The sequence below is a fragment of the Oryctolagus cuniculus genome, chromosome 4, assembly GCF_964237555.1.
Source record: "Oryctolagus cuniculus chromosome 4, mOryCun1.1, whole genome shotgun sequence".
Lineage (NCBI taxonomy): Eukaryota > Metazoa > Chordata > Mammalia > Lagomorpha > Leporidae > Oryctolagus > Oryctolagus cuniculus.
The window spans coordinates 170,008,706-170,030,384 of record NC_091435.1 but is presented as its reverse complement, the minus strand read 5'-3'; the positions used below and the strand labels follow the sequence as shown (position 1 = coordinate 170,030,384).

At 40.6% G+C, this 21,679-nt stretch overlaps 1 protein-coding gene across 50 annotated transcripts in view; it reads left to right on the top strand.

Annotated features, from left to right (window-relative positions):
* CLASP2 (cytoplasmic linker associated protein 2) overlaps window positions 1–21,679 on the top strand; it is a 209,664-nt gene that overhangs the window by 83,158 nt on the left and 104,827 nt on the right. For 28 of the 50 annotated variants that reach the window (XM_051818590.2, XM_051818552.2, XM_051818553.2 and 25 more), the window contains 4 exons: window positions 9,924–10,006; window positions 16,460–16,552; window positions 17,085–17,230; window positions 19,786–19,921. In XM_051818590.2, the coding sequence (XP_051674550.1) occupies window positions 9,924–10,006; window positions 16,460–16,552; window positions 17,085–17,230; window positions 19,786–19,921 (458 nt within the window). The remainder of the gene's footprint in view (window positions 1–9,923; window positions 10,007–16,459; window positions 16,553–17,084; window positions 17,231–19,785; window positions 19,922–21,679) is intronic. The other 22 variants (XM_051818550.2, XM_051818556.2, XM_051818571.2 and 19 more) reach the window with 1 other exon arrangement.

Below are 21,679 nucleotides of genomic sequence, written 5' to 3'. Positions count from 1 at the left end.
TTTTTTTTCTGTTAACTTGTCATTTGTGTGGTTTTTTTTGTTTTTTGTTTTTTGTTTTGACAGGCAGAGTGGATAGTGAGAGAGACAGAGAGAAAGGTCTTCCTTTTTGCCATTGGTTCACCCTCCAATGGCCGCCGCAGCTGGCGCGCTGCGGCCGGCGCACCGCCCTGATCTGAAGGCAGGAGCCAGGTGCTTCTCCTGATCTCCCATGGGGTGCAGGGCCCAAGGACTTGGGCCATCCTCCACTGCACTCCCAGGCCACAGCAGAGAGCTGGCCTGGAAGAGGGGCAACCGGGACAGAATCCGGCGCCCCGACTGGGACTAGAACCCGGTGTGCCGGCGCCACTAGGTGGAGGATTAGTCTATTGAGCCGCGGCGCCGGCCAGCTTGTCATTTGTCTTAAACGATTTTATGTTTCTTACTGATGAAAAGAATTGAAAGACATAATGAGATTTTTTTAAACTATGAAAGTCCTGCTCATCGTTAAACAGTACAAATTTAGTTCCTGGTCTCTAATCCCATCACCCTGAGATAAACCAATGTGAAACTGTATGTGTGTCCTTCCATGCATGTTCCTTGCTCGTTTATGTGGGTATCATGTTAGGTTTCTTTCCCCAACATTGAACAGACTAGCAAACATTTTGCACCTGGGCGTTTTCCACAGCTCAAGAATGGGAGCTGTGGCATACTTTCAATATCTATACTTACTCCTTTTTCTGTTGCTGTTAACAGAACACCTGAGACTGGTAATTTGTAAAGAATAGGGATTTATTTCTTGCAGTTCTGGAGGCTGGGCAGCCTGTTACCCAGGTGCCAGGCAGCTGGTGAGGGCCTTCTTTCTTGCTGCACCATGACACGGTGAGATGTACCACATGGCAGTAGTAAGAGTGAGATCAGGTTTCTCTTACTCTTCATAAAGCCATTATTCCAAGCTGTTAGCCCATCCTCATGACTCCCCTATCCCTACGTTCCTCCCAGAGGCCCTACCTCCAGATACCATCAACACATGAGTTTGGAGGGTTGGGTGTTTGGCCCAGCCATTAGGTTGTGGCTGACTAGGATGCCAGCATCTGCTACCAGGGTGCTTAGGTTCAGGTCCCTGTTTTTCTCCAGATTCCTGCTTTCTACTAATGTGTGCCTTGGGAGGCAGCGGGTGATGACTTAAGTAGTTGAGTCCCTGTCACTGCTGTTGCAGGCACTGGGGGAATAAACCAGCACATACAGGCTTTCTCTGTCTCTCTGCCTCTCAGATGAACAATTTTACACCATTGGATTTAAGGAGCATGTGAAGTTTCCAGAGCATGAACACTTGAGAACACATTCAAACCATCCAACTGTATTCCCATTTTTTTGTTTGTTTTTGTTTTTTTTGTCTGTTAAGATTTATTGCTATATATTAAATGCATGAAGTTGTATTCCTTAAACAAATGCTAAAAAAATTGAAAAAAAAATTATTGTACTGGGGCCGGCACCGTGGCATAATGTATAAAGCTGCCGTCTGCGGTGCCAGCAAACCGTATGGGCCCCAGTTCAAGGTGGACTGTTCTACTTCCAATCCGGCTCCCTGCTGATGCGCCTGGGAAAGCAGCAGAGGGTGGCCCAGGTACTTGGGCCCTGCCCCCATGTGGGAGACCTGGATGAAGCCTCTGACTCCTGGCTTCAGACCAGTCCAGCTTTGGCCACTGTGGCCATTTGGGGAATAAACAAACAGATGGAAGATCTGTCTCTCTCTCTCTCTCTCTCTCTCTCCCTCTCCCCCCCCACCCTCTCTCTCTCCTTCCCTCTATGTACTCTACCTTTCAAATAAATACATAAAATCTTTAAAAAAAAGATTTATTTATTTATTTGAAAGACAGCTATAGAGAGAGAGGGAGAGATACAGAGAGATCTTCCATCCACTGGTTCACTCCCCAAATGGCCACAACAGCTGCAGCTGGGCCAGGCCAGAGTCAGGAGCCTGGAACTCCATCTGGGTCTCCCACATGTATTCCACATTATTGATGCAATATGATTTAATAAACTATTTCCCCATCACTGTCATTCAGGGTGTTGCAACTTCATGCTGTTACAAAGAATACAGATCTCCATGTACTTAATATTTTAGCATTCTAGTTCTTCAGTTGTGTAGAATCGATTCCTCTCAGTGGGATCATTTACTTGAGGGTTATTAAATGTTTTTAATTTTAATAAAGACAGTTTACCTTCTCCTGTACTGAATATACAGGTTCATTAATTATTGTCATTTTTATGGGTGAGGGATTTTATTTTTCCTTTTAATTAACATTCTTCTGTCCACCCATCCGTTTGGTTAACAGCTAGCAAATATTTACTAAAGACTTTTAGTATCCTGTTAACTTTTGTAATCTCTGGGAAATGTCATTGAACAAAAACAAAGACTTTGTCTTCCTGGAGTTTATATTCTAGGGAGGTTTGGAAAATCTAAATGCATTGATAATAGGAATTAACATATCTTCTATTAATTATATGCTATTTCATCTTATCATAATTTCTTAGGTCTTTTATTGAAGCACTTAACTATTTCCTCAGTCTCTCCCTTGTGGCATTTTTGTGTCAAACTGTAAAGTTTTTGTTGCGAGAGGGGGGAAAAAATCTGTCCTTTTCTTTCAGACCTCCAAATTTACTGTCTTGAAGAAGGAGGACTACTCCAGTCCAGGTCCAAGGTTATAAAAACAGTCTCACATGTTCTAAAAATTGTTTTACATTTAGCTTGGTCATTGCATCTGGAGTTTTTGGTTTTTAAAATAAGGGGTGATATATCCATTTTTATTTCTTCTTTATGCATCACTAGTTAAACCTGAAATAAAATGTTCTTTTATTGCGTTGAAATATTACCCCTCATATTTTGATCCTTCTCTGGAGTTTCTCTCCTTTTTTTCTACTCTGGCTATAAAGGAGTGATTTCCCATGCTCATTGTGAAAATTTTTGTGCCTACATCTGAGTTGATAATTAGTAAACACTCATCACCCAAATTTATAACAGTGATTTCCCATATTTGAATTTAATCTATATAGATTTATTCCTATGCATATTTTTTTTAAATCTCAACTACTGGATAGTAAGTTGTGGACATTATGACATTTCACTTAAAAATATTTAATATGCACTCCCTAAGACTTAAAAATATTCTCTATTACAACCACAACACCATTATTATATGCAAGGACATTCTGTCCTGTAATCTGTAAAACTATCCCGTAACCATTATTTATCTTCATGACATTGACTTTTTGAAGACTGTAAACCAAGTATCTCTTTAGATTGTCCCATGTTCTGAATCTGTCTGATTTCTCTGTGACTTTCTTTAGCTTGTTCCTTTAGCTCTTTTATTTTCTGTCACTTTATTCTTAACCTGTATGTACTTTGTTTCTATATTCCTAAGAATATTTTTATAGTTTCTCATTTAAACCAGGGTGTATGTATTCTGTCATGCATAATTGATAATTTAGTATTTATTTTTCAGATGTTTTTTCTTTTTCTAATAAAATTCTATCCTGACTTCAGCCAGCTGTCTATTCATATCTTCTATATATATTCAGAATTTTTGACAAGCATGAGTTATCTGTTTTTTCATACCTACATTTTCTGCTTAATTGTATTGAATTCATGCTGGGGTATTTTGTTGAAAATTTTTTTTCTTGATTTGTTTTTTGGTTTTGTTTTTTTGAGGGTGTTACTTTACTTTCATAAGCCACAAAACCTTTCATTCTTTGTTGTTTTCCTATTGTAGCCCAGTATAGATGTTAGATTATTTATTGTGTTCATGAGGGTGTATTGGATTTTCCTGGACCAGGTAACAAGTCATACTGAGAACTTAGTTTCTTGGTTCAAGCATGCCCTCTTCTGTTGGTAGAGTGAAAAGCAGCTTCCTTACTAAATGCTATTTTGGAAGGCTTTCTACTTCCGGTTCTGAATCAACGTCTTGCTTCAGTAGTGTTCTTTTCTTCTTTTTCTTTATCCCCAAGATTCAGAGGGGTTCCTCTCTCTTGTATGTCTACTTATGTTTGGTTTTGAGGGAAACCTGTTTATGTCCTTGTTGCACAGCTTCGGGGATGATCTTCTTCCATACATTTTCCTCTGTTTTATCTCCATTAAAGCCTCTGTGTTGACATTGCTGGTTTGGGATGTTTGTATTCCCCCATTTACTTGTCTATTGAAGGTTGAAGTGTTGTTTGTCTTTTAACTATGTGCAAGTTATTTTAAAAGTTTGTGGCAAATAGAATTAAAAGATAAGTTTATCTTGGTGGAAAATTTTTTTGAAATCTTACATACGGAGGACCTTCAAGAATTTGGTGGAGGGCCGGCGCTGCGGCTCACTAGGCTAATCCTCCACCTTGTGGCACCGGCACACCGGGTTCTAGTCCTGGTCAGGGCGCCGAATTCTGTCCCAGTTGCCCCTCTTCCAGGCCAGCTCTCTGCTGTGGCCAGGGAGTGCAGTGGAGGATGGCCCAAGTCCTTGGGCCCTGCACCCCATGGGAGACCAGGAGAAGTACCTGGCTCCTGCCATTGGATCAGCGCGGTGCGCCGGCCACAGTGCGCTGGCTGCGGCAGCCATTGGGTGGTAAACCAACGGCAAAGGAAGACCTTTCTCTCTGTTTCTCTCTCTCACTGTCCACTCTGCCTGTCAAAAAAAAAAAAAAAAAAAAATTTGGTAGAAAATGTGATTTATGAAAAAACTGTGGATTTCAAAAACTGCGTCGAAGTAAACTTTTAATTCTATTTTAATTATTTTAATTCTATTTTTCCATAGACTTTTTAAAGTATCCTCATACTGCAAGCATGGACCATTGATGGTTTCATTTGCTCTTTTTGATTTCTGTTGGGTTTTGGAGTGTTTATTTGATTTGAGTTTCAATACTTGTCATTTTCACAGGAATCAGAATGTCTACGATAAGTTATTTATTTATTTATTTATTTTTTAATTTTTTGACAGGCAGAATGGACAGTGAGAGAGAGAGACAGAGAGAAAGGTCTTCCTTTACAGTTGGTTCACCCTCCAATGGCCGCCCGCACGCTGCGGCCAACGCACCGCGCTGATCCAATGGCAGGAGCCAGGTGCTTCTCCTGGTCTCCCATGGGGTGCAGGGCCCAAGGATTTGGGCCATCTTCCACTGCACTCCCGGGCCACAGCAGAGAGCTGGCCTGGAAGAGGGGCAACCGGGACAGAATCCGGCACCCTGACCGGGACTAGAACCCGGTGTGCCGGCACCGCAAGGCTGAGGATTAGCCTAGTGAGCCACGGCGCCGGCCCTACTATAAGTTTTAATGCCTTTTTGTGTTTCAGCATTTTGTTGAATTTGGCGACACTGTTGTGGAATAATTCCTATATTCCCCATCAATACTGCCACGTATCACGTATTTGTATGTCAATTTTTTTCAACTTCCCATTTTATACATTTAGTTAGTTGGTCTGTCCTTACCCTAAAACTTTGTTGCGGTAATTATCTTAGTTTTAAGTAAATTATAACATCTGAGATAGACATAGGATAGCATTTCGTGATGTTTGTAGCCTTTTGTATTTGTGGCTTCTGTAGGACTTCTGTTTTTATCTTATTGTAAAGGCAGAAACACAGATCTTCCATGGGCTGATGCACTCCCCAAATGCCCACAGCAGCTGGTAGGGGGCCAGGCCAAAGCAGTAGCCTTGAACTCTCCATAGGTCTCCCAAGGAGCAGGGGTCCAGGTGCTGCTACCTCCTGGAGTGCTCCTTGGCAGGAGGCTGAATTGGAAGCCCACTGAAACCAGGCACTCTGGCCTGGGAGGCAGCCATCCCAGCAACAGCCTGACACTGAGCCAGTTGCCAGCTCCTGTGGCACTTTTAAAAGCCATTTAATGTCTACACTCCGCCCCGCCAACTCTTCTCTTACATATCTGGCCCCACTCAAAAGACAGAACTCAGTGAACTAAAAAGACATTGTGGTTAAAGTGAACTGTGACTTTCAAAGTCAGCCTTCCCTGTGTATGTCTTTAATCAGTGAAACACTTTCCTGGCCCTGTTTAGGATTTTTTTTCAAATCTGCTTCTTCTTCAGTGCATAGATATTGTGTTTGTCAGGCTTGTAGGTCATGCTGTTGATATTGGAGTCAAGATTCTGTTCTATGTATGATGTTTCCTGTAGACTTCATATATGGTAATAATGCTTCAAACTGATCTCCCCTTCACTTTTCCATTCCTCTGTGAAAGGTCTGGTTTCTACCCTTGAGCCCACTAAAGTCCTTCTCTGTCTGTGCTCTGGTGTATCTGTGCAAGTCTTCAACGCTTGAAACCTGAATGTTTCCCAGGAGTCAAATTGTTTGTTCTTTTATTTGCCTATAGCTTGCTCTAGTTATTGTAACAAAACATTTTGCAAGAAAGTAGTAGAGAAACAAACAAAATACAAATGTGGAAAGGAAGTTTTGTTTTTTTAAATGAAAACTGTGTTGAATGTTTAAGAACTACTTGCCGAAGACAAGTCCCTAAAAGAAAGTCTGTGCAAGACAACTATGAAGAAAATGTAAAAATCTGGGCCTCTGCATGCTGTGTTACAGAGACCTGGTCAGAACAAAACAGTAGCCCCCAGCCAAGAGGTTGGCAAATGAATGTGTGTTTTGAGATGTTCAGTTCAGATAGTATGGTTATGAATCTTAGTTTGTGTTTCTTTATCGAAATTTTTCAGCTAAGCAGTTAGGTACATGGGAACAGAGTTGAAAATATTTCATAGATTTTTTTAAATGTCAAAAAAACTATAATTCATTATTATATTTGAATTTCCTACAGCAGATATGTATTAATTCTCCTTTCTGTTGATAAAACTTACTATCCTTTTTTTAAAATTTTATTTTAAAGATTTATTTATTTGAAAGATCGGTACAGAGAGAGGTAGAGACAGACAGAAGTCTTCCATCCGCTGATTCACTCCCCAAATGGCTGCAACAGCCAGAGCTGTGCCAAACCGAAGGCAGGAGCCAGGAATTTCCTCCGGGTCTCCCACGCGGGTGCAGGGGCCCAAGGGCTTGGATCATCTTCTACTGCTTTTCCAGGCCATAGCAGAGAGCTGGATTGAAGAGGAACAGCCGGGACTAGAAGCGGCCCCTGTTACTATCCTTTTAACTTAACAGTTTTCATTACAACTTTGTTGTCTTGTTCATTGGTCCATCTCTTACTGCTGTTAAAACTCACAAAGATCTTCAAAAGTTTTTTGTTTGTTTGTTTAATGTTTATTTATTCTTTGCTTTTATTGGAAAGGCATTGCCACAAAGTGAGATAAAATGGGTTCCCCTCTGCTGGTTCATTCCCCAAATGTCCACAACAGCCAGGTCACGGCTAGGCTTAACCCAGGAGCCAAGAATTCCTTCTGGGTCTCACACATGGGTAGTGGGGGTGGAAGGACCTGGGCCGTCATTTGCTGCCTCCCAGGATGCATGAGCAGAAGTTGGATCCTAAGCAAAGTGGTGGTCCCTGAACCAGCACTTTGAAATGGGCTAGAGGCATCTGAAGAGGTAGCCAAGCCTGCTAGGCTATAATGTCCATCTACCAAAGGTTTTTTAGGATGAGAAAACAAAATTTCTAAAATACCTTTGGAATCTTAAGTACTTTTTGATACTGATTTTTTAGAATCATTTTCTTTGCTGGTTTATCAAGACTTAAAATTGAGGAGATTTTTCAATTTAATTTTTTAATTGCAGGAGTCTTGAAGTTGATTGTCCATGGTGATGTACACTTAAGTAGTCGAAGTCCATTTTATATGTTAAATTCTTACCATGAAGCGGCCGGTGCTGTGGCGCAGCGGGTTAACACCCTGGCCTGAAGTGCCGGCATCCCATATGGGCGCCGATTTTAGTCCCAGCTGCTCCTCTTCTGATCCAGCTCTCTGCTATGGCCTGGGAAAGCAGTAGAAGATGGCCCAAGTCCTTGAGCCCCTGCACCCACGTGTGAGACCTGGAAGAAGCTCCTGGCTCCTGGCTCCTGGCTTCAGGCTTCAGATTGGCGCAGCTCTGGCCATTGTGGCCAATTGGGGAGTGAACCATCGGATGGAAGAACTCTTTCTCTCTCTGCCTCTCCTTTCTCTGTGTAACTCTGACTTTCCAATAAATAAATAAATCTTTTTTAAAAAATTCTTACCATGAAGAAATAAATATGTGAAGTAGAGTTGAAATTTAATATCACTTATCAGCCAGAGTTCAGTTAGGAGACAAATTAGTAGTTATGTTTTTTAAAAGATTGATTTATTTATTTGAAAAGCAGATATAGAGAGAGGCAGAGAGAGAGAGAGATCCTCCATCTGCTGGTTCACTCCCCCGATGGCCCCACCTACTAGAGCTGGGCTGATCCAAAGCCAGGAGCAGCCAGGAGCTTCCTCTGGGTGCAGCACATGGGTGCAAGGGCCAAGGACTTGGGCCATCATCCACTGCTTTCCCAGCTGGATTAACAAGGAACTGGATCAGAAGTGGGGAAGCCGGAACTTAACAGGCACCAAGATGCTGGCACTGCAGGCAGTAGCTTTACCTATACTCTACAACACAGCGCCAGTCCCTACTGCAGGTATTTTTACAGAGAATATTTAATATAGGATGAGTATTCCTTGCTTGAAATGCTTGAGACCTGAAGTATTTTGGATTTTGAATTTTTCCATTTTGGAATGTTTGCATATGTGTAATGAGATAACTTGATGATGAGACTCAAGTCTAAATTTCATATCATCTGTTCAGACTTCAGATACACCTCATATGCACAGCCTTAAGGTAATTTTATGTAGTGTTTTGAATAATTTAAAATTATTTTGTCCCTTTAAAAAATGTTCACTTTTGTGAAATGACTTGCATGAAACAGTTTCGTGATGCAGCATCTTCCATTTGTGGTGTCATATCAGTAGTGCGCAGAGTTTCAGATTTCAGAGCGTTGTCTCTCCAACACCCCTCCCCACCACCATGACAGAGCCTAACCTGAAACAATTAGGGTCAGTAGACAAAATGGTCTAAGCACAACGTCAGAAGGTAGAGTAGATTTGTGGCAGAGTTAAGCCACTGCTTGGGACAGCTGCATCCCATATCTGAGTGCCTGAAATGGAATCCTGACTCCTCTGCTTTCAGTTCTGTCTTCCTGCTAATCTGCACCTGGGGGGCAGCAGATGATTCTCAGATTCCTGGGTTCCTGCCACCACCTGGGAGAGCCAGCTAGAGTTCTAGGTACCTGACGTGGGCCTGGCCTGGTCCAGCCCCAGCTGCTGTGGGCATCTGGGCAGTAAACCAGTGGATGGAAGATTCTGTCTCTGTTCTGTGTGCGTGCGCAACTCTACATTTCAAATGATATTTTTTATTTTTGATTAATTTTTAAATTTTGATCTGGAGCTGAAATTCAGTGTTTTAATTACTAGCTCTTAAATAATATTATTTATACGGTTTTATACTATTATTTATACTGTCTTATTGTCTATGCAATAAAAGAAGACTTGTTTTGTTTTGCATAAGTAAATTTAATTTCCAGACCCTCATTTCTCTCACCTGTGCCTTCCTGACTATAGCAGCATAGATAGATCCCCTGCGCCACTTATTTGCTGTCACTTATTGTTTCATTTTTTCCATTTTTATAATTTTGTTGTCATTTCTACTGAAATATGCTGTCATTTTAAATTGCTGTTTTTTCTTTTAAGTGTTTATCCTTTCACTTGAATATATTGTGTCCTTGCTCTAGTGCACTGAGTGAGCTGAGTGATTTGAGGAGCTCTTTTTTTGTAGTTGTTTTCCTACCCTTCTAGTCTACTTCCTTCCTAAGAGTTAATCAAATGGTCCTATGTTCCTGACTTTATGAAAGTTTGAAGTGTTTCTTAACGCTTTATTATAAGTTGGAATATCCTTAAAAATTTTGCTTTTACTGATATCATATGAGTTACATTTTCCATGTTCTCCATTAATTTTCTTTTAATTAGCAGGTGCTTCTAAAGAAGGAGGTGCCGGAGCCGTTGACGAGGATGATTTTATAAAAGCTTTTACAGATGTCCCTTCTATTCAGGTAAGGCTGCCAGTAAAGTGAATGCCTCATGAGTAGCACCTGTGTGCCTGTTCATGTCATCATCTGGTTTGCTCCTTGTTGAAATTTCTTTGTCCTTAAGTGATTATGTAAATGAAATATTTGACTTATTACTACCAAGTAAGTATTTCTTGGTGTATCTAGATTTTGAAGTGATTTTTTTTCTCCAGTGAGGCTGAAATAAAATGGAATCTTTATTATTGAAAAACATAACAGTACAGTGTCCAGCTGAAAGTTCACATTCTTGAATTAATGAGTTTAGAGCCTAGAGAATGTTGGAGGTTTGTTGACAGTATAAATTTGTGAGCCATTCACATAGAAGTAATTGAAACAGAGTGGACATATCTGTAAATAAGAATATTTTTCCATGCCTTAAAAATACAAATTATATATTGTACACATATCCTACAACGTGGCTTTTTACTAAGTATTTTTTATTTTTGCCCAATGTAGAACCGGTAGGCTTGCTTCATTCATTTCAGTTAGTAGATGGTTTGTTATTCTGTGTCATGCTGCAGTCAGAATTTTTATACATATGTTCATGATTATTTGTGGGAGTTTCTTTCAAGTGTAAACATAGGCATGATACTGCTGAATAATAGGAAAAATATATTCTCCTCTCCCTCTTTGTATTTTACAGGGAAATATCAGTGTTGTAGAAACAGTTAATTAATAAAACTCAGTTGAACTTACACATTTTTCACTGTTCACCATATTCATATTAGAATGGTTAACATCATAGTATCAGTAAAGCCAAGTTACCCATTGCAGCCTTGCAACTGACTCTCCACTACCTCCCTGGCTTGCAAATGTTCCGTCCCTTTCATTGTGCCCTCTGGAATATCTGTTTTCAAAAGCAACACCTCCCCTAAATCCTTTTTTTTTTTTTTTTTTTTTGGAGGGTCTCTCCAATTTTCTTGCCTTAATTAAAATCTAATTTTTTTCCTTGAAATTCTTTAAAAAAGAGGCTGTTTATTCTCTTGATTCACATGCTATTAGTAGTTTATAGAAGGTTTACTGTGCCTGCTCCCCTTGTAGTCACTTGGTGAGCATTGTTTCCACACACACTTTACATGAGGGTTGTGCTCTGTGGTCAGCTTCTTCATTGTTGCCACGTGCTGAGGTGGACAGCATCCCACAGTGGCCTGGATTGGAATCTAAGCTCCACCACACTAGCTGAATGACCTTGAACAAATTACTTAGCTCTCTGTACTTCAGTTTCCTCATCTTAAATAGGAAGTGTTACCACGTACTCAGGGTGATTGAATTGAATATGAGAGCAGATAAAGTATGTGCCAGGTACATGCTAGCTGTTATTCTTATGCTAAAGTTTGATGCATTCTTGATCAACGCGTCACTTGAGTGACCCATCATATTCCTCCATCTCCTCCCCACCCTTACTTTAATGGGATTTTTGATGTTACTTACAGAAGAGGGATTCATGAAACTAATTGGTGGAGTGAATTAAACACTGGTGGTTAAGATGCCTAAGGGCCACATCCACGTACCTGAGTTTGATTCCCAGCTCCTGCTCCTCCTAACTTCTTGCCAGTGTAGACCCTAGAAGGCAGCAGATAATGACTCAAGTAGCTGGGTTCCTGCCACCCACATGGGAGACCTGGATTGTGCTCCTGGCTTCTGTCCTGGCCTAGCTCTGGCCACTGGGGGCATTTGGGTAGTCTCTAATGACTGGGTGCTGTCTCTGTCTCTGTCTCTCTACCTCTGAAATAAAAAAATATATTAAAAGTCTCAGAGGGACAAATTTTTGACATTCATGCCCTGGCTTCATTCCCCAGTGTAGCTTCCTGCTAAGGCATACCCTGGGTGGCAGCAGGTGATGGCTCATGTAGTTGGGTTTCTGTTACCCATGTTGGAGACTCAGAATGAATTCCTGACTCCTGGCATCAGTCTTGCCCAGCTCCTTGCCTTCATATGCATTGTAGGAATGAACCAGTAGATGGGAAGCGTATTTGTGTAGGGGATGTGGGGTGTGTGTACAGATGTGTGTCCTCTCTCCTCTACTTCCTCCACTCCCTGTCTCTCTCTGTCTTTGCCTTTCAAATAAGTAAAACTAAATATTTTAGGAAAAATTGTGGAAATTGTATTATCTTTTAATTCCATTTTCCATGAAGGTTTTAAAAATATTCAATTGAAAAGCAAAGTACAACAAAGCTGGCCCCTCCATGAACTTTTTGAAGCCCCCCCGTATGTTATTACTCTGTTTCCAGAATTGTTAATGAAACATCTCGTTATTGACCCATGATCTCTGCTTGTTCCAAGTGCTCTGTTGGCTGCTTCTCTATGACGTCAGAGATCTCCAGTCTAGTCTTTTCTACTCGGACTTTTTCATCACTACTTTCCTTCTTACCTAAGTTTTGATACCAAAAGTTTCTTTTGGTATGGTAGGGTTGCATGTAATATACTAAATTCAAATCCCTTTTTTGGGGCTGGCATTGTGGCAGAGCAAGTAAAGCTGCTGCCTGCAGTGCCAGCATCCCATATGGGTGCCAGTTCAAGACCCGGCTGCTCCACTTCCAATCCAGCTCCCTGCTGTGGCCTGGGAAAGCAGTGGAAGATGGCCCAGGTCCTTGGGCGCCTGCACCCGCATGGGATACTGGGAGGAAGCTCCTGGCTTCAGTTGGCACAGCTCTGGCTGTTGTGGCCATCTGGGGAGTGAACCAGCGGGTGGAAGACCTCTCTTTCTCTGCCTCTTCTTCTCTGTGTAACTGTGACTTTCAAGTAAAATAAGTAAACCTTAAAAAAAAAAATCCCTTTTTTATTTTTTATTTAAAAACATTTTTTTGTAAAACTACAACTCTGATTCCCAACTTTTTATTTTGTCTGTGCCCAAAGCCAGAAATAGTTCTGCAGTAAAAAGTCACATATCAAGGCCCATAGTTTTTAATGGAATTCACATAAAATAAGCCCTCACCCATCTGAAATCCTTACTGTGTTTCTCTGGTCAGATTACTTCTCTGCTCTCATTAGTTATCAGGCATGTTTCTTTCCTCTCCAACCATCAACCTGGCTCTCTTCTCTTCTCTTGTCCTAATAAATAGCATTCTCGTCTTAATTTACTGAACTTGAGAGTATTTCAAAATTAACAGAGTGCACATTGTGGTGAAGCCAGAAAAGCTACCACTGGGGACACCCGCATCTCATACTGGAGTGCCAGTTCAAGGCCTGGCTTCTTTGCTTCCAATTCAGCTCCCTGCTAATGTGCTTGGAAAACAAATGATACCTCAAGTATTTCAGTTCCTGTCACCCACGTGGGAGACCTAGATGAGTTCCTGGCTCCTGGCTTTGGCCTGACCAAGCACTGGCTGTTGCTACCATTTGGGGAGTGAATCAGCAGACGAGAGAGAGCTCAGTCTCCATCTCTCTTTCTCTTTCTCTCTCTCTTTTTATTTTTATTTATTTATTTTTTTAATTTATTTGAAAGGCAGAGTTACAGAGAGAGGTGGAGACAGAGAGAGATCTTTCATCCGCTGGTTCATGCCCCAGATGGCCACTATGGCTGGAGCTGTGCTGATCTGGAGCCAGGAGCCAGGATCTTCTTCTGGGCCTCCCACATGGGTGCAGGAACCTAAGGACCTGGGCCATCCTCCACTGCTTTCCCAGGCCATAGCAGAGAGCTGGATCAGAAGAGGAGCAGCCAGGACTAGAACCAGCACCCATATGGGATGCCGGAGCTTCATGCCAGGGCTTTAACCGGCTGCGCCACAGTGCCGGCTCTCCATCTCTCTCTGTTTCTTCCTCTCTCTCTTTTTCTCTGTCACTCTGCCTTTCAAATAAAATTAATGGAAATGTATATTATGAAAAAACTGTGCTGGTTTTGAAATAATTTTTGCCTCAAAATAAATTAATAATTTTCCATGAACTCTTTGAAGTTCCCTTGAAATAGATGCCATCGAATGGGAGCACCACCCTTCTGGTGCTTCCTTGTTCTCTCTGTACCCCTGTGCCCTATGCTCCAGGTGCAGAGTATTTCCCCCAAACCAGTACCTTCATCAGTGTTCAGCTATGGGTTCAAGTTCTTGCTCTTTTCTAGAACCTACCCACTCTGTTACATATGGCTGGATTTCTTAAAAAACAAACAAACAAACAAACAAAAAAAAACACCTCACAGGACACTATATCCTCCTGATATCCAGATACTCTGTCTCTGCCTTCTCAGTAAGACTTACAAAAGAGTTGTCTCACCTTCATCTGCTCCTGTGCCAGCTTCTTCCTCCATTGAAATAGGTCTAGGATAGATCACTCATCATCTTCATAGCACCAGAATCAACCAATTTTAGTTTTCTCTGAATCTTTATAATATTAAACACTGTTGACCACACCCACTCTTTTGTAAATTTTTTAGGTAGTTGTGTTAAAATATTCTGCCATTTCTTTTCCTTCTACCTCTGTGTCCACTTCATCTGTCTCCTTTATAGACTCATCCCTCTCTACTTGGGTAGTAAATACTGGAATTTAATAAATGTTGAAAGATACATGCAGGCTGTTTGTTGAGGGCTGCACAGTATCATTAGGACCCCACTTCTCTCTCTCGCTTCTGATTCCTCTGCATTGACTTTCCTTAGGATTAGCGACACACCTTCACTGCCTTCTGCCTCTTTTCAGGTGATCCTGTCAAACTTGCCTGATTCGCCTAACTACACAGATTTGGAGGGCAGATGTTTGGCATGCACTTAAGACATTGTATCCCATATCGGATTACCTGGGTTCAAGTCCCAGCCTGGTTCCTGATTCCAGCTTCCTGCTAATGCACACTCTGGGAAGTAGCAAGGGGTGGCTCATGAGCCTGGTTACCTGTGACCTGTGTAGAAGACTCAGAATGAGTTCCTGGCTTTTGACTTCATCCTAACCTAGCACTGGCCTTTGTGTGCATTTGGAGAGTGAACCAGCTAATGGGAGTGCACTTGCTTTCTCTCTCTCTCTCTCTCTCTACCTTTCAAACAAATAAGAATAAATGGGAAAAAAAACTTTAAACATTTAGGCCACATGCCTACCTCTGAACCTTGACTGTGTTGTAAAAAACAGGTCTTGCACTGATTGCCTTAGGCCCGGGACACTGACTCTTCCCTGTCCCCTTTGCACTCTTCACTCCTACACCACTGTTCAGTTTCTTTCACAGAACTTTGCACATGCCGTTCATCCTCCAGGGAAAGCCAGTCTTTTTCAGCTTTGCCTCTGGTGTCTTACTCACACATTAGCTCTCAGCTCAAGCTCACTGTCCTGACTAGATGTAAACCCTCATTCTGTGTAGGCTTCCCTGGGACTTCCCTTCCATTCTTTGTGAGCTTCTTATTTTCTTTCTTTTTTTTTTTTTTTAAGATTTATTTATTTTACTTGAAAGTCAGAGTTACACAGAGAGAGAAGGAGAGGCAGAGAGAGAGAGAGAGAGAGAGGTCTTCCATCTGCTGGTTCACTCCCCAAATGCCCACAGGAGCCAGGACTAAGCTGGGCCAAAGCTGGGAGCCTGGAACTCTACCTGAGTCTCCCACATGTGGGCCAGGGCCAGGGCCTAAGCACTTATTTTTAAATTACAAAGCATTTTTTTTTTTAAAGATTTATGTATTCATTTGAAAGGCAGAGTTACAGGGAGAGGTGTCTTCCATCTGGTGGTTTACTGCTTAAATGACTGCAGTGGCTGGGGCTGGCCAGGCAAAAGCCAGGAGCCCGCACTCTATCCAGGTCTCCCACTTGGGTTTAGGAGCCCAAGCATTTGGGCCGTCTTCCGCTGCTTTCCCAGGCAAATTAGCAGGGATCTGGATCAGAAGTGCAGCAGCTAGGACATGAACTGGCACCCATAAGGGATGCTGGCGTCAGAGGTGCCAGCTGAACTCACTGTGCCAGCCCCAAATTACAAACATTTTCAAGAGTATATTGAAGTAGGGCCAGCGCCGCGGCTCACTAGGCTAATCCTCTGCCTTGTGGCGCCGGCACACCGGGTTCTAGTCCTGGTCGGGGCGCTGGATTCTGTCCCGGTTGCCCCTCTTCCAGGCCAGCTCTCTGCTGTGGCCCGGGAGTGCAGTGGAGGATGGCCCAAGTGCTTGGGCCCTGCACCCCATGGGAGACCAGGAGAGGCACCTGGCTCCTGCCTTCGGATCAGCGCGGTGCGCCGGCCGCAGTGGCCATTGGAGGGTGAACCAACGGCAAAGGAAGACCTTTCTCTCTGTCTCTCTCTCTCACTGTCCACTCTGCCTGTCAAAAAAAAAAAAAAAAAAAAATATTGAAGTTACTCCTGGGGTAGGAGGTAGTGGGGGCAGGGAATAGCAAAAAGAATAAGAAGAAAAGCCACATTTTATTATTGTGATAATGGATTTTCATTGTCCATTTAAAAAATGATGCTAGAATGGGCAATAACCCATTAATTAAAAGATTATTTTACACAGCAGAGCCTAATTTTGAATTCTGCATCTTTTCTTTAAGATCTATTCTAGTCGAGAACTTGAAGAAACATTAAATAAAATCAGGGAAATTTTGTCAGATGACAAACACGACTGGGATCAACGTGCCAATGCAGTAAGTTTTTTGAAATGCCCATGTATATACATGAGGAGAAAGAGCTATTTTTTTTTTCATAAAGTGTGATAATGGTAAGATGGACATGATGATGGCTTATTGATTGTTTATTTAATTTTGTACTTTTACTTAATAGATTGAGGTAGTGATTGCATATTATGAATTACTTAATGCCACTGAAATGTACAGTATACTTTACAGTGTTTCATATGGTAAATTTTATGTTATTATGTATTTTACCATAATTTGAAAATGAGAGACTCCCTTACAACTTGAAAGTTTACTGACCTGCATGTTTTTGTTACGCTCCTGACTGCACCTGTGCTGCTGCTCTCCAGGGGCCTTTTCCGCATGTCTGTTTACAGCGGACATGTTTTGTATATATCTGAATACCTGAATGTAGTTATGTAGATCCAATGAAACATCTTGTATTCCAGTTTTGGAAATTTTGTGTGAATATTTTAACTTAGATAGCTTTTTCTCCCCACTATCAAGTTTTGTATCAGTAACAATAGTCCTTTTTTTTAACCAGCTTAAGAAAATCCGATCCCTCCTGGTTGCAGGAGCTGCACAATATGATTGCTTTTTCCAGCATTTACGCTTGTTGGACGGAGCACTTAAACTTTCCGCTAAGGATCTTAGGTCCCAGGTGGTTCGCGAAGCTTGCATTACTGTCGCGTAAGTAAAATCCTTTTGGAATTAGTATGTTTTATGAATGGGTTGAGTACTCATTGATTCAGCGCTCTTTGAGTAAACCAGTTACAAGATGACCCCAAAAAAAGTATATATGATCTATAAATAATTTGTATTATACATAGGATTCATTTTTCCAATTTTCTTTTTTTTTTAATCTTTAACTCTTACACCAGCCTTAAAGTGTGTTGTCTGTATCTGCAACCTATTGGTGGAATTTTAGTCATTAACTCTACCTGCATAAGAAGAAAATAAAAGGTTTGGAAACTAGCTATATTCATTTTTATCATCACTAATTTGGATATTAAACATTCTATTTCTGATATTTTAGAAATTATCTTAGAATTATAACATGCATTATTAACTTGCCAAAATCTATATGTTTATATTCTTCCACAGAGCACTTAATTGACAGAACACTTAAAATTCCATTCACCACTAGATACTGTTATTGTGTATATTGTTGTTTAAGGTCTTACAAGATCAAATACTTTCCTTTGAAGGTAGGGAACACAAAGGTGCCTACTATTGATACTTTTAATCAGGACTATGTTAGATGTTCTAGTAAAAAATAAGTAAACAAAAAGTATGATGATCGCAAGAAAAGGAACAAAACTGCCATTACGAGCAGGTGGCATAATTTATTACCCATGCAGGAAACCATAAGAAAATGTATTATAAATGATATTTAGAAAGGTTGGTAGATAAGTTAATATACTAAACTGATCAAATGGCTTTAATTAGCAAAAAAACCCAAAGTCCATAAAGTATAACCTTGAAAAATATACTGGCCGGCGCCGCGGCTCACTGGGCTAATCCTCCACCTTGCAGCACCGGCACACCGGGTTCTAGTCCCGGTTGGGGCGCCGAATTCTGTCCCGGTTGCCCCTCTTCCAGGCCAGCTCTCTGCTGTGGCCAGGGAGTGCAGTGGAGGATGGCCCAAGTGCTTGGGCCCTTCACCCCATGGGAGACCAGGAGAAGTACCTGGCTCCTGCCATCAGCTCTGCGCTGTGCGCCGGCCGCAACAGCCATTGGAGGGTGAACCAACGGCAAAAGGAAGACCTTTCTCTCTGTCTCTCTCTCTCACTGTCCACTCTGCCTGTCAAAAAATAAAAAAAGAAAAATATACTTAAAGCAGGACTAGCCCTCTTTCAGACAACTAGACAAAATATCTAAAATATTGTCCAGATAATGGACATTAGTCAGGCAGGACTGGAACTCTTAAAAGCACAAATACGTTGAACAGTATGATCGGCAAGATTTTAAGCCAAGGCACTCTCTAAGCCGTGGGCAATGGAGAGAAAACCTAAGCAGAGCAAGGCAAGTTCACTGGCTGAAATTTGCAGTGTAGAATACTACAAAGAAGAGAGACACATAGAAAAAGATGTATAGAAAGCTGTGTGATCCCGAGTTAACTGAATGCTCATTTGTGCATGTGAAAGGCATGGAACAATTCCCAGAGCTGATACACTGCTGGGCGGTGTTCCAGGTCTAACCAGCCAGGAAGAAGATCCCTTACTCAATACCATGGGCATTCATTAAGACTGCAGAGAGGCCATTGTAAAATGGGAATGGCACTAACCCAGCTGTAAACCAAGGCTACTCTCCTACCCCTCCTCTCCCAACTAGTTACAGAGATCAGACTGGTACCTGAGTTCATTACCTGTCTACCAGAACAAAACTCACGCTCCTTAAAGGATGACGACATCTAGGTACTGGCAACACCTCTCTGCTTTTGATTTTGCCTGTGAGTTTAGACAAGGGAGAATTGATACTGTAACTGAACACTAGTCGTGGCTCTAAGTCAGATTACCTGTTTGAATCCAAGACCTGAATTTTTGGAACTAACGCTATCCTAACTGTATATTTTAAATAAGATATATCAGAATGTCCCAATGCTGCAGTCACTGTCAGATCTAGAACCATACTATGAAAGGCTGAATTAGCTGTTCTGGTACAAATTCAGAAAGAGACGAGCAACTGTGCTTGTGCTTAAAATCACTGAACCCACTAGCTTGTGATAGAGCTGTATTTTCAATCATGGTTTCTGAAGTCCTGCCCCAAAGATATCAGGGAGTGTTTGTGACTACAAATGTGGTGGTCCTGTTTATAGAATAAATAATGTCATTAGGAGCATTGATTTCAGAAGATTTCAAACTTGTTTGTAAAAGATGCTGAATTTAAGATTAATTTTTAGAGCATCACAGTGGAAATACTGATGGATAAAGATGAAGGGTCAAGAAGTCAGAGCTGGTTATTTCACTTGGCGTGTACTTAGCATTCATAGTTGAGTTCTCAAATCAGATGGCTTCTGCAAGTGCCGTTGCAAAGAGAGGAATACGATCCCGGATTTCAACTTTGAACCAACAAGTTAAAGGATGAGGAAAAGAAGGGAATAATTGTGTTTGGACTTCCCTTTCTCATTTTTCTGCCATTAGAACTCATTAAGATAAAAATTCCTAAATTAATTCAGTATTTTAAAATTATATGGTCCTGCCTATGTTTAATGTTAAACTTATACTTCTTGTCTCCTTTTGTAGGCATCTTTCAACAGTTCTGGGAAACAAGTTTGATCATGGCGCTGAAGCCATTGTTCCTACACTTTTTAACCTTGTCCCCAATAGTGCAAAAGTCATGGCAACTTCTGGATGTGCAGCAATCAGGTTCATCATTCGGGTAGGTCCCCCACCCCTGGACTTCAGTAAGTTGTTGCCAGCATTTTATTAACCCTGAGGAAAATTGCTTTTAAATTATTTTTCTGGTAGTAGAAAGCAATGTATGCTCATTATAATACAGAAGATTACAAAGGAAGCATTCTTGTATATGGACTGCAGTACATATGTGCATGTACATGTGAGTACATATCTGTACGTGCTCCTGTGTGTGTAATCACAGATGCTACAAACAGTGATGAAAGATGACAAATTCGGGTCACCTTTTAGGACCACTCCCTGCTGCTGAGAGCTTTCTCTGTTTCTTTGAATAAACTTTCTTCGCTTTGCTCACTCTTCATTATACCAAAAAATAGCACAAATTCTTAGTATTTCTCATTGTCCATATTTTGAGGATGCCCAAAAGAACAGTAAGAAAAAACCTCTCCCCTTGAATTCTCCTCTTCTATAACCTATCACTTTAGCCATTTAGTATATACTTTTCCAGACTTTCATTCTGTGCCCAAACAAATTTACCGCACAATAAGCAGTTTGTGAATACCCCATGTTATGGTGAGTGTGTATGTACGTTTGTGTGTGTATAACGGTCTTTAACTTGTTTCTTTACCAATATTGTCTTATTATCCGTTTCTTTAAAGTCTTCAATTTAATAAATAGAATGTTATTATAGTTTGTCTCTCCTGAATCATTATTTTTCCCTTTTATAATTCTTCTACAGATTGTCAGTTTATACTCTGCATTTTTAAAATTTATATCTAAGAACTTTTAATATACCATAAGGATATTATATACGTTGCAGGTATTTTCCACAGTTTGTCGTTTCTTCAGATATCATTTAAGCTGTCTTTTGTATATCAAAACGTTAAATTTTTATTTATTGAGGTACTACTCCTTTTGTGATTTTTGTTGTAGTCAAAATGGCCTGCCTCATTTTATAGTTACAAAAAACATTGAATCATTTAGAACCCTTATCATTGTTTTCTTAGTTCTTAGGTTTAGATACAGTACACTTTATTTTTGTATGAAGTATAGATATCCAACTTCATATTCCCAACTGAATGCCTCTGATGGTTTGTAATGCAATCTTTCTGGAAATGTCCATGTTTGTGGAATAAATTTCCATAAATATGTGGTTCTGTTTTTAAATACCTTTTCAATGTTTTTCATCAGTTTATCTTTTTCTGTTAAAAAAATGAAGTTTTTTCTAATACTGTTTACCAGGAGGTATTCTTTTTCAGCAATAAAATTCAGTGCTTGTTAAAAATTTATGAATATATGAAGATTGTCCTATTTTCTTGATTTAACTTTTTTTAAGATCCTTTATAACCTAGAATCTTTGTTAACAATATTAGAAAAGAATGGAAATTATTGAGACATTTGTTTTATCCCTGAGTGTGGTGGGATCATAGTTAACATTAACGAATTATGATATTTGAAATGGGTGACTATGGAATACTCCATGTTAGATTGTGAAAATGCCCTTCTATTCATATTTTGGGAAATTTTTATCAGGAGTAGATGATAAATTTTATCAAGCATCCTTTAATATCTTTAGAATGATTATGTTTGATTTTTTTCATTTGTCCAATTTTATTGAACTAAATTCTGTTTGGCCATTGTACATTGTAATGCTGGTAAAATTGTTTAGCTGGGTTTAGTTAAGATTTTGGCATTCATCTTAATGAATAAGTCTGTTGTGGAATATATTTTAGTTTTCCTGTTTTACATATTTTTCTAATTCATTACTCTGTTTTTAGGGTCT